The 17,956-nt window shown below is 41.7% G+C and overlaps 1 protein-coding gene across 1 annotated transcript in view; it reads left to right on the forward strand.

Annotated features, from left to right (window-relative positions):
- The window catches only part of BRIP1 (BRCA1 interacting DNA helicase 1), a 421,240-nt gene that overhangs the window by 319,508 nt on the left and 83,776 nt on the right, over nucleotides 1-17,956 (forward strand). The window contains exon 16 of the mRNA XM_088446318.1: nucleotides 3,423-3,544. Within this exon, the coding sequence (XP_088302444.1) occupies nucleotides 3,423-3,544 (122 nt within the window). The remainder of the gene's footprint in view (nucleotides 1-3,422; nucleotides 3,545-17,956) is intronic.

The following is a 17,956-nucleotide window of genomic DNA, read 5'->3' on the forward strand; positions in this document are numbered from 1 at the left end:
CTGTTGATCTGCATAGGTTTCTCTTTAGTTGGTGCAAGAGAGGAAGAACGTGCAGCTGGCAGAATTCGATCCTTAAAATGATCTTCACACTCTTTACTAACCTGCTGTGGCGCAAGTCTATCTTAATACAAAATGATATTACTTTTGATAGGGACTCAGGAACATCTCGAGAGGCTATTTCATCCTTTATTCTCTCGGATAATACATGAAGGTGTGCTGCCCTAAGTGCCTCATCGTTCCACTTTAACTCGGAAGCGATCGTCTGGAATTGAACCACATACTGGCCCATTGTACATGTCCCTTGTCGAACTCGAAGGAGATCAGAGGAGGCCAAGGCAGTCCGGCCTGGCTCATCGAAAATACTCTTGAACGAACAAATACAACTTTAATAATTAGAGACGAGAGGATCAGCTCGCTCCCATAATAGGGAGACCCAGTCTAAGGCGGTCCCAGATAGTATGGATATGATGTATGCCACCTTTGACCTTGGAGTGGGGAAATTCTGGGGTAGGCACTCAAACTATATCTCACCCCAGCAACGTCTGGGGTTTCCATCAAAACGCTCACGAGAAGCCAACTGCAAACATGATCTTTGAGTTACTGCTACAGGAGAATTTACAGGAGCAGATCCAAAAGGAGTAGAAAGTATAGTGGCCAGAGTCAACTGAATGGAGAGTAAGTGACCGGAGAGTTCCTGGAGATATTGAGCCACCTGGTGTTGTGCTGCCTCCTGATTCTCAATGCAAGAGGTAAGATCTTGTACCCTGCGATCCAGTGGCTTCCATAGGGCCTTTACTATCACACTCAGGCTATGCTGACCCTCTGCCGAGGTATTGGAAGACGTGGACCAAGGTTGGGAAAGGAACAGGAGGCGAGGGGCCTGGATAAATGACTTCCTCATCCACTAGTACCGGATGTTGGCTAGATCTGACCAAAGGTGCGAGTCTAACTTAATGGGAGGTGTTCACCAGTTCCCCCTCCAAGCGGGATTTGGGCTTAAGCTGCACCCAGCAAGCAGGTCGTTGGCCTTTTGGTCAGGTATCCGGTACAAGTGGGAAATGGAAGAACACTATCACAGGGAAAGCAAAGGAAAAAGATACTGGACGTTTGTACTGGGGTGATGTATTGAGTACACACTCTGTTGTTCCAGACGCAAGGCTGGCACAGGAGAATGGTATTATGAGATGGTACTTGGATGATGTACTAAGTACTCACTGTGGCTTCAGACTCAGAACTGGCACAGGAGCTGAATCTAGGAAATTATACTTAGAAGACGCACTGAGTATACACACCGTGGGTAAACACTAGGGACAAGTCACTAGAAGCAACAGAGCTTAGGACCTAGAACGCAGCAACAGCAAGTCTTCAGTGGAAGAAACAACGTTGTACAGGCAACTTTCTGTTGTTCAGAGCCCGGTTAAATACCCTAAGGTAGCAGTCTATTGGAGGATAGTGTCAGCTGACAGCAACCAATGCTACCATTGGGTAAAGGCCTAATCAGGATATAGACTGTCATGGCTGCGTCATGGAGTGAGCACATGAATGTCCTAGCAGACCCCAGGTATAATCCTCAGCGAGTCACCCGCCGCACCTGCATCTGACGGCTCACGGGGTCAGGGGAAGCCGGCGCTGAGGTGAGTAACTGCCGATCCTAGGCCACAACCTGATAGTACCTCCCCTTTCAGGGTGGACACCGGACACCCACAAGGCTTATCAGGAAACGTCTTATGAAAAGCTCGAACAAGCTATGGAGCATGGACATAAGACACCTTGATTCATGCTCGTTCTTCAGGTCTGTACCCCTTCCAGTCAATGAGATACTGAAGATGATTCAATCAGTGTCGAGAGTCAAGGATCTTCTCAATTTGAAATTTGACTCCTAATTGAGTTCGAACATGAGGAGTCTTGGGTGGAGAACGCTGGAATTGATTAAGGATTAATGGTCGTAGAAGAGAAATATGAAGTGTGTTGGAAATCTTAAACTGAGGAGGTAGCTCCAATTTATACACCACTGTATTGATAAAGGCTGACTCAGGAGAATGGCATTAGGAGATTGTACTTGGATGACGTGCTAAATACATACGCTGTGGCTTCAGACGCAAACTGGCACAGGAGAATGATAATATGAGATGGTACTTGAATGACGTACTAAGGGCCTGATTCAGCCCCGGACGCTATTTGCGTCCGCTCGCTGGCTAAAAGGGGCCGGCCATTTAAATCACGTGCTCGCACTGCGTCGCGTAAAGCCGCCCACTAAGTAATAACGAGCGGCCGCACTATACGTTCCACACCTGTATAAAGACACCCCTTTGCCACTCACAACACATCTCATATCCGGCAGTTGTAGGATTAATCGGGAACATCGAGAGCCATCGGAGCTGCTCGCAGTGCTTGTGGTAGCCTTTTCCCACCACTACATTGCGAGCAGTTCTGGCTAAAATACAACCCAGTAACGTGTGTAATGACGCTACTTTGCTAATTATGCACACCCATTAAACGCTGTTCTGATGGTCGGGTACGCCTGCGCTCGCACATCCACACCCCCGTTTTCAAGCACCTTCCCCTGTTACCACCCACAAACGGCACTATCTGTCACTCAAAATAGCGGCCGGTCTACGGGCAAGCACTTTCCCATGGCAATGACTGGTTCGCGCACATGCATTGCGACTCATACGCATGCGCAGATTGCGAAAAATCGCTCAATGCGAACGAGCACAGCATAGCGTCCGGGTCTGAATCATCCCCTTAAGTGCACACACTGTGGCTTCAGACTCAGAACTGGCAGAGGAGATGACTCTAGAAGATTGTACTCAGAAGATACACTGAGTATACACACCGCGGATAAACACTAGGAACAAGTCACTAGAAGCAGCGGAGCTTGGGACCTGAAACGCAGCAACAGCAAGTCTTCACTGGAAGAAACAACATTGTACAGTCAACTTCCTGTTAGCCAGAGTCCGGTTAAATACCCTAAGGTAGCGGTCTATTGGAGGATAGTGTCAGCTGACAGCAACCACTGCTACCATTGGATAAAGGGCTAATCAGGATATAGACTGTCATGGCTGCGTCCATTACAGTAACCGCAACCACATCACGGATCTAGCACATGGATGTCCTAGCAGACCACAGGTATTATCCTCAGCGCATCACCCGCCGCCACGCCTGGCGTCTGACTGCTCGGGAGGTCAGGGGAAACTGGAGCTGAGGTGTGTAACTGCCGATCCTAGGCCACACCCTGACAAAAGTGTTTCCACCAAGTGTGAAAAGAAACATGCCTAAACTTTGTAAACACTCTATCATCCTCTACCCTTTTATTTCTTTTTGCACCCTCAGTCTTTCCAACTATGCACCATAGTCTTAATGGTTGGAAGGTTGAATGTGTTATTTAATAATGCAAAACGTATTGTTTGTCTGTGTTTCAGATGGTGCGCTCCTGATCGCGGTTTGCAGAGGCAAAGTGAGTGAAGGGCTAGACTTCTCTGATGACAATGCCCGGGCTGTTATTACAGTAGGAATTCCCTTTCCAAATGTAAAGGATCTGCAAGTAAGTTTAATTTGAACAAGGCAACTAATTTGTTTAGATGCACTGACATAGGTATTATATATATATACTAGCGTTTGCCCGCTGCTTCGCTCACATGGCTGTCTGTTATTGCTCAGTGGAACTAATTTTACAAAGACAGTGGTGGCATCTAATAGTGTGATGTATATTTTATATTATAGGCATTGATCACAAACTGTTTTTCTAAACAATAAGAATCCGCAGTTTTCTATTTACTTATGTAAACTACAAAATTTAATTCAAGGGACAATCAATCTCACTGTCCAGTCTAAGTTCACTTTAGTCAAACAAATCTTATCTTGTAGATGCCAAATCCATTGCTAATTAACCTACAGTAACACTAAAAGATTGCAAGTAACATGAGCAGTGACTATAATATGTAGTATTTGTCTTGGCACTCTTTATTGTGAGGTTCTGGTTTTGTTGTGGACCCGGGGTGGTATCAGCAGCAGACACTGAAGCAGATTTAAAGGTAAATGTGGAACTTTTAATGAATGGCTTAACAGACATGGGAATGGCAAAGAAATAGTCCAGGTATAGCACTAAAGTGCACTTTATAACTGTAGTGGAGTAAATGGGAGAATGTCCAGAAAGTGACGGGCAGGAACAGTCCAGTATGCAGGTATGGTGAGCTGTAACAAAATGCAGGCAAAGGTAACGAAGTCAAGCTGGGTGTAAGTGGAGGCAAGGTACAGGGAAACAGCAGGTTCAGGTTCTCAGGCAGGGGAAAAGGTAAATGGAGGGTATAGGGTAAGTCTAATTGACACATGTGCTCAGGCAATAGGGAAGGTAATTGGGGGAGGCAGGGGAATCCAGCAGGGTTGGAGCAGGTCAGGTGAAGCATGCTTAGGCAATGAAACCAATAGACAGGTGAAAGCACAGGAACTCACTCTCTCAGCTCTCACTGAGAAACACGTTGCACTGGCAATGCAAGGGAGCTCTGAACTCCCTTAAATCCCCAGTGCTCAGCCGTGACTGGTCAGAGAGCAGCATGTGACACAACAGGATAGGGCAACTAGGTCACCTGACCGGAGACAAGATGGCGGCGCCCATGCCAGAATGGAACTAAAGCACCACCAGGCCTAACCAGACCAGAGTGACAGTATGCCCACACGGAACCACGCACAGCCAATGCTCCCCGCCAGGCACCAGCGCCACCGCCAGACGCCCCTCGCCATAGCGTCCTCACAGGTATTACCCGTCGACTACCATGCCGAGAAACCCTGGTCGTTACACTTCTACTTGTTTGACGTGTATACTGCAACTTCATGAGTCAATATAAGCTGTCTGATTAGTGCCTAATTTATGGGTGGATTTTCATGCGAAATAAATCTTGAGAGATATACATACATATGTATGTATATATGTGTGTGTATGTGTATGGATATATATATATGCATACATATACAACTGTTAATGTTAAGGGTATGCAATATATGTATAGTTTGTGTGTATGTGTAACATATATATATATATATATATATATACACACACACACAGTCCAAGAGGCCCGGCTCTCCTTTCTCCAGAAGTAACTCGACCAGGTGCTCGCACAATGTAATAGTAATAGTAATAGATCAGCGGTGCGGCACTCAGGTCATGAGGATAAATAGTTTAATGTAGACAGAGATAAGCAACGTTTCAGCGCTCAACCAGCACCATCATCAGCCTGATAACAGTACCTGTTGAGCACTGAAACGTTGCTCATCTCTGTCTACATTAAACTATGTGTCCTCATGACCTGAGTGCCGCACCGCTGATCAATTTCTATATATATATTATTAAAAACATATTTCTCCATAGAGAATTACAGAGGGAGGGCAGGGTGTTCAAGGGGCTACTATATATATATATATACAGTTCCAACAAATTGTGCTGCACTCAAGCTCCATATAGCAATACTCATACACGGTGATGTTATCAACATTTCAGTTTATATACAAACTGTCTTCAGGATACAGAATAATACAAACGAGCTTACCTTATAAAGACCCACCACCAACACCATGTGCAGCTGATCAGCATCTTCCGTTACCCTGCCAGAACATACTTCGATGACGTAAAAGGCGCCCGCTGATGATGCACCGGCAAACTTCCAGATGGCGCACACCACTGTTTACCCCTCACCTAGCAACAGGACATGCATGTAGCAATAAATGTAGCAATGTAGTGTATCATCCCATTTCAATTAGGGCGATCGCAAATGATACATATCAGAACAGTTAACTCTGCAGTTATGCAGAATCATATGAATGTTAAACTCCCCATGTATTGCAAACTCAATCATCGTCCTACAGGTAATCTAATGCATATTCCTTCCTATCACTGATATAAAGTCACATATCCTATCCGATGCGTATATAAAACACATCATAGAATCTAATAGTATTACTATTATACTATTAGATTCTATCTTACAAGAGAAACCTCAATACATATTAGATACCACCTCACTCTTAAATAAATTGGAAAGGGTTGATTTGGGAACTGACAAAATTTGGTTTATTACGGCTGACGTAACAAGTTTGTACACTGTCATTCCCCACTTGGAGGGTTTGACAGTAGTGCAAACATTATTGTTGGAGGGTAGCAACTTGGATCATTCACATATATCTATATATTTACAATTACTGGAGCTCATATTAACAAAAAATTACTTTGTTTGATGGTGTTTTCTATCAACAATTAACCAGGTGTGCGATGGCTTCATCTGTAGCCCCGGCTTATGCCAATTCTTATATGTTCTGTATAGAAGATGCATTATTTTATCAAAATACAGATGTCATGGCTAAGATATTGTTGTATGTACGTTTTATAGATGACTTATTGATCCTTTGGAAGGGGTCTGAACAGGAGTTTATTCAATTAATGGAGACACATAATAGCACATCATGCCCGGTCAAATTTACATTTGTGATGAGAGAGGATTACATCTATTTCCTAGATGTAAGAATTAGCAGAGAAGGAAACAGGATGAATATCACCTTGTTCAGTAAGATCACAGATCGCAACTGTCTACTTCATTATCAGAGTGCTCACCCTAGGAATTTGAAACAAGGGTTACCTTTTTCTCAGATGATCTGCATCCACAGAATAAATAATGATACTGATAAAGCGATGGTTCAAATTGATGAGATGATAGAAAAATTTGTGGTACGGGGTTACAACAGAAAACATCTAGAATATACTAAAAAGAAAGTACTGGAAATGAATAGAGAACAACTTCTCAATGATTTATCACCTGAGATAAACAAAATTTCAACGATATTATGGCCCATGATCACTTCAGATCAGGATCTAGGTCTTAATAACATTGAACTAATGCCCTGTTACTCCAGAGGTAAAAATCTATAAAATCAAAACAACACTTTCTAGCATCTAAACAGACGGGTTGTTTTAGATGCACGTGTGTTACTTGTAAATTCTTAATTCTTAATCCCTGGTAATACATTTAATCATCCCCATACGGGTAAAGGGTATATAATTCGGGACCATCTAACTTATAATAGCACTCATGTATTATATAAAATTATCTGCCCTTGCGGGTTATCTTATGTGGGTAAAACCCAGTGGAAATTCAAGGAGAGAATGGCGGTACACCGCTCATCTATTAAGGCAGCATTAATGAATTAAAGTAGTGAGCAACCAGTGGCTCGCCATTTCTTGGAATACAATCACCCTTTAACATCACTCCGTTATAGGATGATTGACCATATCCCTCCACTGGTACGAGGAGGTGATAGGGATAAGGTGCTGCTCAAACGTGAGGCAGAGTGGATCTTTAGATTGGATGTTATAGCTCCAAAAGGATTAAATGAGAACCTGTCATTAACCTGCTTCTAATGTGGGCTCATTATGGAGCTTCATACTTGAAACTTTATGGTTAAGAAGCATTATTCTATGGATGATCCATGCATTACATATGGTTGTTTGTACGTAAAGAGGAAATTGGCCCAGAGGTGTAGACTAGAGTTCCCTTTAGATATATTGCGGGGTGTTTTTTTCTTTGTCATGTAATATATTAAGAATAGCTAGTTGAGCCAGAGCTATATTTACGGGATTACATTGATCAATAGACAATGGATATTCAAAATTGTTAAAAAGATATAAGAATATATTTGGGAACCCCTTAGGAGTAGGATTGACAACATTTATTGTACATTACCACAGGCCTGTTATATATTTATTGTCGTTATATATAGTCTCTAAGGGGTTGTGAACATAAAATTGTGATAGTTCATGAAATATTAATAATAGCCTATGATGTGTTTTATATACGCATCGGATAGGATATGTGACTTTATATCAGTGATAGGAAGGAATATGCATTAGATTACCTGTAGGACGATGATTGAGTTTGCAATACATGGGGAGTTTAACATTCATATGATTCTGCATAACTGCAGAGTTAACTGTTCTGATATGTATCATTTGCGGTCGCCCTAATTGAAAAGGGATGATACACTACATTGCTACATTTATTGCTATATGTATATCCTGTTGCTAGGTGAGGGGTAAACATGGTTTGTCATGTGGTGTGCACCATCTGGAAGGTTGCAGGTGCATCATCAGCGGGCGCCTGTGACTTCATCGAAGTATGTCCCGGCAGGGCAACGGAAGATGCTGATCAGCTGCACATGGTGTTGGTGGTGGGTCTTTATAAGGTAAGCTCGTTTGTATTATTCTGTATCCTGAAGACAGTTTGTTATATAAACTGAAACGTTGATAACATCACCGTGTATGAGTATTGCTATATGGAGCTTGTGTGCCGCACAATTGGGGGAACTGTGAATACTGGAAACGTGGTGGCACCTTGCCACGTTATATATATTTATATAGAGTGACGGATTTATATATATATATATATATATTTATTTATTTATTGCTCCTCATGTTTAGCATTCCCATAATCATTGCAATGTTATAGTTTTTGATTAAAGCTCTAAGTAAATCATAATGGGCATCCGTTAACCAGAATACATAATTGGAAAGTATATTCAATCCAATGGTATATATTACTGGAAAGTATAATATCTTTTAAAGACTGGGTTCATTTTACTTCACATCTATTTTCATTTCAACTGTATCCTGATACCAATTCCGGCATACATACAGAGCATAAGTGAGAAAAGTGTTAGCAAACAGTCATCCAGTTATACTCAGAAGTGAACAGATGATAGGCCTTGGATTGATGAAAACAATAAATGTTGTGGTTCATCGTCTAATCCAGACCTGGCTAACCTGTGGCTCTCCAGCTGTTGTGAAACTACAAGTTCCAGCATGCTTTACCAGCAGATCGATAGGAGGGTACACTGGGACTTGTACTTTCACAACAGTTGGAGAGCCACAGGTTGGCCAGACCTGCCTAGTCACTTTGGATGCTTGTCCATAGTTATCTTGTAATCCATAGTTGAGGGGTATCTCAATTATATGGCTTGACAGAATGGTTGATATGTTTGTTACAATGCTGACACTAGAGGGTATCTATGCAATGTATGGCTAGCACTAGGGACATCTCTGGGCAGTATATGGCTGCTATTGAGATTATCTCTGTTGTACACAAATATCTCTGAGCAGTATATGGCTGGTAATGGAGGTGTCTCTATGCTGATTAAGTGTAAATAAATAAAGTGTCAATATTCTAGTCTCTTTTGCTCTCCTGTCCCACCCCTCTTCCCCCTCTTTTGCGCCCCATACAGATGCAAGCAAAAGTAATTGAGTTTTATCTTCTATAATAACTGAAAATGTGCACAGCTGTACATTGCAAAGCAACATTGCTGCAAATAGAATCTGCCCGAGATACAAAATAAAAAATAGCTCAGATGCATGCAGCAAAGTTCACAGGATTTGGTTTGTGATCATATAATTATTTGGTAATGACATATGATTTGAAAATTATTTATTTTTATGAGCTAAAAATCTTAAAATTCCACTTTGAGTGAATAATAACATTTAATTGTACATAACATATGGAGGTAATTTACTACCAAGGTGTGAAATACGCAGTAACCCAACAACCAATCTGCGATAGATGTAAATGATTTAGTGCACGTCAGGCAATGTCTGATTGGTTTCTGCATTTCTGTTTGTAAATAAATCCCTTTGTGTTTGGTATATTACACATATTAAAATCTCTTTTCCATACAGCCTTCAGGAGCATTAATCTTCTACTTTTTGTTTGTGTTATATCTCATCGATCAGTATAATTAGTACAATTAATAAATGCTGATATGAGCTTATAATTTTCATCAAGTTAGTGTGAATTCTTCAACATATTATCTGTACAGAAAAGGACAACACTTCTATGAATCTGTTCTTCAGTGTCAAATTTATTTTATTCTTTTTAGCAAGGCATTATTTCTATATTAAAGTAGTTTGCCCTTTTAAATGTAAGTAAAACATCTAAAGAGAGGATTAAAAAAGTATGAGACAGAATTTACAGTAACCTGTTTTTTTTTTAATACAAACCTGTGGAAACCTGCACATTAAACAACGGATTAGCTGTTGCTCTCTGCTGGAGAGCTAATTGATACTGTAACTCCTGACAACAACTGAGATTATTTCTGCTTTGTGTACTGAACCTACCATCCCACTCTACTTCTACTGCTTGATAGATTAAACTGACTCAGTCGAAGGCCAGCAATACCACTCATTCCTCCATATGTAGTACTGTTATACATGTGCTGAGGGGGTTATATGTAATTTTCCTCTTTGCTCACTTAGAAGCCGCAATCTGGATTTGTACATACTGTAATACTCTACAAAATTTTACTTAGTGTTACACAGAGTGAAACATCTGATTAGCTGATTTTACTAATTGCCAGTAAGATAAGCAGCAGGACCACTTTAGACTGTACATGACACATTTTTTAAATGAAGCCTTCAGTATGTAAATTTCACAAATTCCACTTGCAAGAATGTCCTGGTTTATTTTTTCATTCCACAAATCCTCCGAAAACCTCTGAAGTTGTAATGTTACAGGTAATTGACTTTAGGTCTCCCATTGCATATTTATATTTTATTATGTTGTATGTAGCATTTGTCATTTATTTATCACGTCGCAAGACTGATTTTATTCTGACATAATTAGCTGCTGTTTAACCCAGTGTGTCTAATTGGTGAAGCAAACAAAGGCCCTCATTCAGAGCCGCTCGTTAGCGGCAGTACGCTCGTTCCGAGCGATGTTCGCACATCTGCGCATGCGTACGATTTTTAGTACGCATGAGCGAACCAGTCAGTGCGGCCGAAAATCGTTTGTATGCTATATAGCGAGTGCCTGCTATTTTGAGTGACAGAATGAGGCGTATGTGGGTGGTAACAGGGGAAGGTGCTTGAAAACGGGGGAGTGGAATTCGAACGCAGGCGTGCTTAAAGGTCAAAACGGGCGTTTTAAGGGTGTGCATAATTAATCCAGCAGCGTCATTGACCACGTCACTTGGTTTTTTTAAACTCAGAACTGCTCGCAAAATAGCGGTTGAAAAAACCAACCACAAGAATAGCGAGCAGTTCATACGCTGTACGATGTACTCGATTAATCTAATAAATAGCGGACATGACGTATGGTGCGAGCGGCCAGGGGGCGTTTTTATCAAATAAACGAGCGTATGTTTTGCTCGCTCGTTCACACTTAGAGGTGTGAACAGACTGCAATTTGCGAACGGATCATTTGAATAGCCACCCCTTGTTTTTGAACGAACGGCTCTGAATGAGGGCCAAAGTTTCCTAAATAAAATTAGGCTAGTGATCAGGATGCTGCCAAGTGACATTATATATGGTCTCATTTTTCTCTGCATATCGGGCCATATTTATTAAAGAAAATTTGTTGAATAGGAAATTTACAACTGAAATTGTTACTTACACAACATTACTATTGTTTTTGCACCATTTGGCATAAGTTAGACACTCTGCCAAGGGTAGTGATTTGTTGTTTTTGCTGAACTTTGCATTTTATTTGCATCGTAGCCACATTCAAAGTCTCCTACAGTGTACCAGGGACACTAGCGAAGTACTTTTGTTGCAAAGATTAACGCTACATGGCGTGAGGGGTCATTCCATGGTAACTCACGTTACAAAGATACATAGCAAACAATTAGCAGAACTGTCTTACTATTTTCTCAGTAAATAAAATTAATTTCACATAAATTTCTTTTGCTGTTGATAGCCATGCAAATGACATGCTTTGTCACTTTGTAACATGAGTTACCATGGAATGACCCTGAGGCATACATGGCACAGGTTGCTAGAATTACAGCGCTGTATTTTATCTTTTTTACCCAGATTAGCGACTGAGTCACACACAAAAGTGTATCAAGTGCCAGCGTCAGTAGTCAGTGTACCCTTGCATTATACTTTTGTTTAATTAGTGATGAGAATAAGATGCATATTTTAAGTCTCTGGCAATTTGGTGCAATTTGAGGATAAGTGTATGTGAACACATTTATAAATGAGGCCATGTATTGTTGACAGAATACAGATGTGTCCTCATACACCTATCCATACTTATTTGCTCTGCTACGGGTAGCAATTCCCGTGTTTGCATACTTTTACTTTCATTTGTGTCTTAATTCTTTAGTAGTGTACCAAGGATTAGTATTTTGTTGCAAAGGAATTGGTATTAAGAACAACGATATGTGGCGCAAGGCATGGCGTGGATCACTTGTATCGGACCTCTGTCTTTTACCTTTTTACCCAGTTTGCATACTTTTCGTTGAATTTTATGTCTTAGGGCCTGATTCAGACCCACTCGCGAGCGGCTGTACGCTCGCAAGTGGGTCGATGGTCTGCACTGAGCATGCGCACGACGGAGGGAGCTCCGTCGTGCGCATGCGCCAGACACGACGAGCGAAGGACTTTCCTTCGCTCGTTGTGTCCGATCAAAGGGGGCGTGCTGTCAATGTTAATTGACAGCACGCCCCCTTTGGTGGGCGTGCCGGGGGCGTGCCTCCCTGACGGGGGCGTTCCCACGGGAACGCCTCCCGTCAGAAGCCGGCCCACTGACATCACTAGTGATGTCAGTGGGAGTGATTTTGGCTCTGATAGAGCCAAAATCACTCCGGAGCTTGCGGTTGAAAACCTCAACCGCAGGCTCCGGCTCGCAATTTCGATGGTCGCGATGGTCACGACCATCGCGGCCATCAAAATGCACGCTCGTATAGCCTGTGGGTGGTGACCCACAGCTATACGAGCGTCCAGGAGGACGCTCCATGAAAAAGGAGCCCGGCCCTCATGCAGAGCGTGCGCTCTGCTCAGAGCGTACGGCTCTGAATGAGGGCCTTAATTCGCTAATAGTGTACTAAGTACTTAGGGTTAGTATTTTTGTTGCCGTCTGCAATTTCTTTTCTTCAACATATCCATTACTTCAATTGTAGCGTAACTATTCCTACCTTATTTTATTTGTTCCTTTCACAAATGTCTTTAAAGAACATTTTCTTATACTGACTTATTTTCTTTGTACTTTATCATATTATGTTGTGTAGTGTCTTTTATACTGGCTTTATATGTTTGCTATATTGCCCGCTAATTGGGTTTCTTTGTAGGCCTGAAATGCAGTTTTCTTACTACTTGTAACTGGCCCTTCCTTAGAGATTGGCTTTCCCTTCCTTTTGGCACAAAGTTATGTTGCAAGGCTTATGTCGTTGCTCCTATTTCAACTAAACTGTTTAATATTCTGTCTGATATCCTGACATCCAGATTTCTTTTCTGTGCATTAGGTCCTTTGAACAGCTTATGTATTAACATATCTACATATACTGCAATAGAAATAATATTATTCTGAGATTCCCAAGTGAAATAGAGACAGCTGCCAAGAGGTTTCTGGGTGCATGTGAACAACCTAAGCATGTATTTAGTTCTCTGTGTTACTTGTTTTCAAAATTAATAACCATGTTTTTAGTTTCTCATATATAAAATATTAATACATATGTACTGTAGAATAACGCAGACAGCTTAATGTTACAGTACAAAGTCATGCTGCTGAAAATCTGCTTAATCGAGTGCAATCATAGGAGAACTTCAGAATGTCAGATAATTTTGGATATTCTTAAACTTAGTTTATGAAAAGGAAAATATATTGCAGAGCCAAATAATGTGACTGGTTTGGCTGTGACCAGGATTTCCTCTACCCATCCTCTGGGACTAGAAAATAGTGGTAGGAAAATGTTGTAGCCAAGTGTGACTTATTTAGTTCAAATTGTAATTAATCAGAATTATCTGGAGGATGAAAAAATATAGTCTTTTTACCTTCAAAATGTTATAGTTGCTATTAAGGCGCATTTCCTCGGGAGATTTCGCCTCATTCCTACCTTTTACAAATTATTTAATCCCAGTCATAATTTAAACAATGTTTAATATTCTGTCTCACAGGTATACATTTTTAGTATTACTTTACTTTGTCACAGAATTGCTTAGACTTGTAAGTAATGTTTTTTTCTGAGGATACTATTTTTGTATTACTCTAGAAGGTGGACTAGTTTTTTGTAATTTTTTTACATTTATTTAACCTTTTGTTTGATTTGTTACCAAGAATGTGACGTTTTGACTGTTACAAAGCTTGGAAGTGTTGGGAAACCCTTTCTGTTGATCTCAATTCATAGATTGTCCTTTTTGCCAGCTAACCAACATTGTTTAAATCTGAAGTATTGAAGGGAAACACTATGAACTCCATTCATCAATGCTTTCCACACCTGTTTTGCAACTCGCTGTTCTATTATTTCCTCTGTAGCAATGAGCACAGAGCAGGTGTGGAAATTGTATATGGAACACAGTCCATGGATTGTTTCCACGGATATAATTTGTGAGCAATGACAGAAACCATCATGCAGCATATTTCAGTTTTTGTTTTATTACTGAATTGCTGGAATGAATTTGCTGCGCCAGGATTTTCAGATTGGCAGTTTTCTACGGAACTTGCGTCCAAACCCACAAAGTTCTGCTAGGTAACACTTGAATTTCCATCTTTGTTATAATTTAGTTAAGAATTTGTTAATTTTTGGAGCATTGATTAGCTGTGTTTAGAGGAGAGGTTCCCAAACTCTGCCATTACAGTCCAGGTTTTAAGGATATCCATGCTTGAGAACAGATGACTTAATTAGCAGCTCAGTCAGTTTGAATTAACTATCTTACTGTAGCTCAAGCATGGATATCCTTCCTGGGTCTGACCTCAGATGTTGTAGTGATTATTCCTCCCCTAACCACTACTCCCTCCCCCGCAGCCTAGCCTTAACCTCCTCCCAGTGTCTAACCCTCTCGCCCATCAACATTCTGGCAATCATAACTGTTGATATTGTGGTATCGACATTATGAATGTTGACATTGTAAACTATCACTTATTGACTACATTCCATTTTTCAGTACTTGCTATATGGCTATCCATTCTGGCAACTCACTGTTTCTTTTGGAATTAAAAACTTACTTTAAAGAAACATCCAGCTTACCCTAACTTATAACCTAAATGAGAGATTTCATAGCCTTTACTATTAGTTACTTTTGAGTTTTTTAAATTTTAATAAAAAATGTACAGTACTTGTTTTTAGAAAGTTGCAGATGCTTTCTAATCGTTACCATGCTGTTCAGGTGATTGCAAAGTCTTCCCTCATGGCCATGACCTGAAAGAGTCAGTGCGAATCCCCTCTGCACACTTATCACGGTATTTTCGCAAAAAATACCTTGACAAGTGCCACCGCATGCACTGACCGTCGCTAAGCCCCAGCACTAAGGCCTGCCCCACGCGATCACAGACCCCCCGCGACCCCCCCTCCCCCCATTGCGACCCCCTTCTTTAATTACACTTACCTGCAGTCATCGGTGCTCCGGTGATGTCCTCCGTGGCTCCGGTCCGCTGACATCCCATCCTGCACTGTCACTCGGTCAGATGACGACCGGGCCCCAGTGCAGGCTGGGAGACCAGCTGACCGGAGGGAGGACATCACCCGGAGCCCCAATCCCTGGACTCAGGTAAGTTTTTTTTTTTTTTTTTACTGTTTTGTTTTTTCTTTTTTTTTAAGCAGAGATCTGCGTGTGGTCTGTTTAGACCACACAGCTGATCACTGGGGCCGGCTCCGGGCTCTGCTCTGCCTTTTAGAGTGGAGCAGGAGTCCGGTATCCGGGGGAGACCCGGGATAACGCCACCTCCAGGTGGTGTTATTATCACAGCCCTTTCCCTGGTATTTTTTCACAATTTATTTTTAGTAACTTTGGCCAGATCACATTTCCCATTACAATTATGGGAAATGCGATCTGATTACTGAAAATAAGTGATAATTAGGGCTTGGAGTAAAATTTTACGAATTCTACTCCAATTGCCCTGTAGTAACTTTAGGTGATACTAAAATAATGTGAAAAGGGTGTAAAAATAATGTTAATAAATAGAGCCCTAAGTCTTGTTATTATTATTAGTAAATTTACATTTAGGGTTGTTATTGTAAAAATAACTTTTTTATTGAACCAATATGTCCTTCAATTTTAGGGGTTTTCTTTTTGTATTATAATCATTTGCTAGGAGCACTGCTAACCAGAATTAAAGTAAGGCAATTAGCTTTATATATTGCTCATACTATGCTGAAAAAGTAGTGATTGTAAAATATGATTACATGATGATCAACATTCTCTCTCTCTCTGTATGTATGTATATATATATATATATATATATATATATATATATATATAGTAATACGGGGTATTTGAAATGAGGATTCCAGGCAGGCAGGTATTTTTGGTAAAGCAGTGATTTTTTAATTGCAAGCAGCAAACACTGCACCTTAGCATACATGAGTTTAGGCCTGCACACATACAGGCACATAACATATAACAAACAAACATAAAAGTCTCAGCACGCCTTGTGTTAATCAGTCAGCAGGGGCTTGCAGCCACTATTTAGGCATGCTCTCCCAGCATAGCCCTTGGACCCTGGCACTACAACACTGTGTCCCTACTTCCTGGCTGTTACTCAGCATCAAGGCAAGGAGTATCAGGTGTGTGGGAGTTTTAAAACCTTTCTGTGCTCCAGTGATTATTCCAGCTAGATCTGTGTAAATGTGAAAACCTGGAATTCCACACCTCCACTGCTAATGCAGAATGCACAGGTTTCACTCCAGTCTCCTTTATAGGGAGCTGATTCCACCAGAATGTGGGTAATTCAGGATAAGACAATCCCTCTCTCCACAATATATATTTCTATTAAACTTCCCGGTTCTGGGGTCTTCGTTTGGGCTAATCTCTTGAACCACTGGATATATTTTGATGGGGTTTTCACTATTCTTCTTTACAGCGTTGGTTGGGGAGGGTTTAGGTGAATGGAACCATTCATCTGTGACAAAAGGGAGCCGTGCAGTGACTATTTTAGTGAAGCAGGCACAGAAAAAAATCTAATCTTACACCAAGCTGAAGCAGAGTAGCTACCCATGGTACTGAAACAGCAAAGAGAGAGCCAGTCAGTGCTAGCAATGTGCCCCGTTGCTTGGCAACAGTCTAGAGAGGGTTGAGAGTCGGGGACTGAGCAGGATCATATCTGAGGCAGACAGAATGAGAGAGAGCCTCCAACAAACCCATGAAGATGCCATGATGCGGTCACAGTAGCCAGGAAGGAGCCAGGGAAGATATAGCTATCAGGAATTTAATCAAAACAAACAACCATCGGAATGCCATCGAATGATTTCCAATTGATGGTGGCAAATATCAGACGGCCACCATCCAATGGTCCAAGCACTACCACCGGGACAAAAATATTGATGGTTAGTAACCATTCGATTCCGATGTCCATCTTCGCTGAACCTGCAGGCCCATGGCTCTTCCTCCATTCATGTACATTCGTGCGCTGGAGGAAGAGCCCATGGAGTACGAGCAGCCCGGAGAGCCAAACCAGCCTATGATGTCCAGCAAGTGAGGAATGGCAACCAGCAGTATGTCAGAGTGACAGTGACACAGCGGTCCTTCTCCCGGGGTTGCTTCTGTGTGTCTTTAGCCAGGGTGGGTTAAGTGGATATTGCAGTGCGTCCTGCAGTGTCCATAGTGTTAGTGTCCACAGTCCTAGGGTCTGGTCCCACTGCCAGCAGGATTCACCTTTTGCCACATAAAAACGGTAATGTGCCGCAGGTCCTTTATCTTGCTCACCGACGGGCAGTGCTCTGTTGCTAGCCACTGAGATGTTGTGGAGCTCTTTAGTGCACTGACACTACCACCAAGGCTGCCGTGTTGAAAGGGAAGTCCTCTATTCCACTACTGGCGGGCTGTGTGATCTCAGCTGCTGGCCAGTGAGGTGCTGAGGGACTATCAATGCAAGGTCGCCGTCACTGCTGCCATGGCTCCACGGTTGCTAGGTGTGTTACTTACCGACGAGCTAATACTCTTGTCGACGCTGCAGCACTTTTAAACAAAGCGCCTCCAATCTCAAAATGGGGG

The sequence above is a fragment of the Taudactylus pleione genome, unplaced genomic scaffold (assembly GCF_031769625.1).
Source record: "Taudactylus pleione unplaced genomic scaffold, aTauple2 ptg000397bl, whole genome shotgun sequence".
NCBI classification, from domain to species: Eukaryota; Metazoa; Chordata; class Amphibia; order Anura; family Myobatrachidae; genus Taudactylus; species Taudactylus pleione.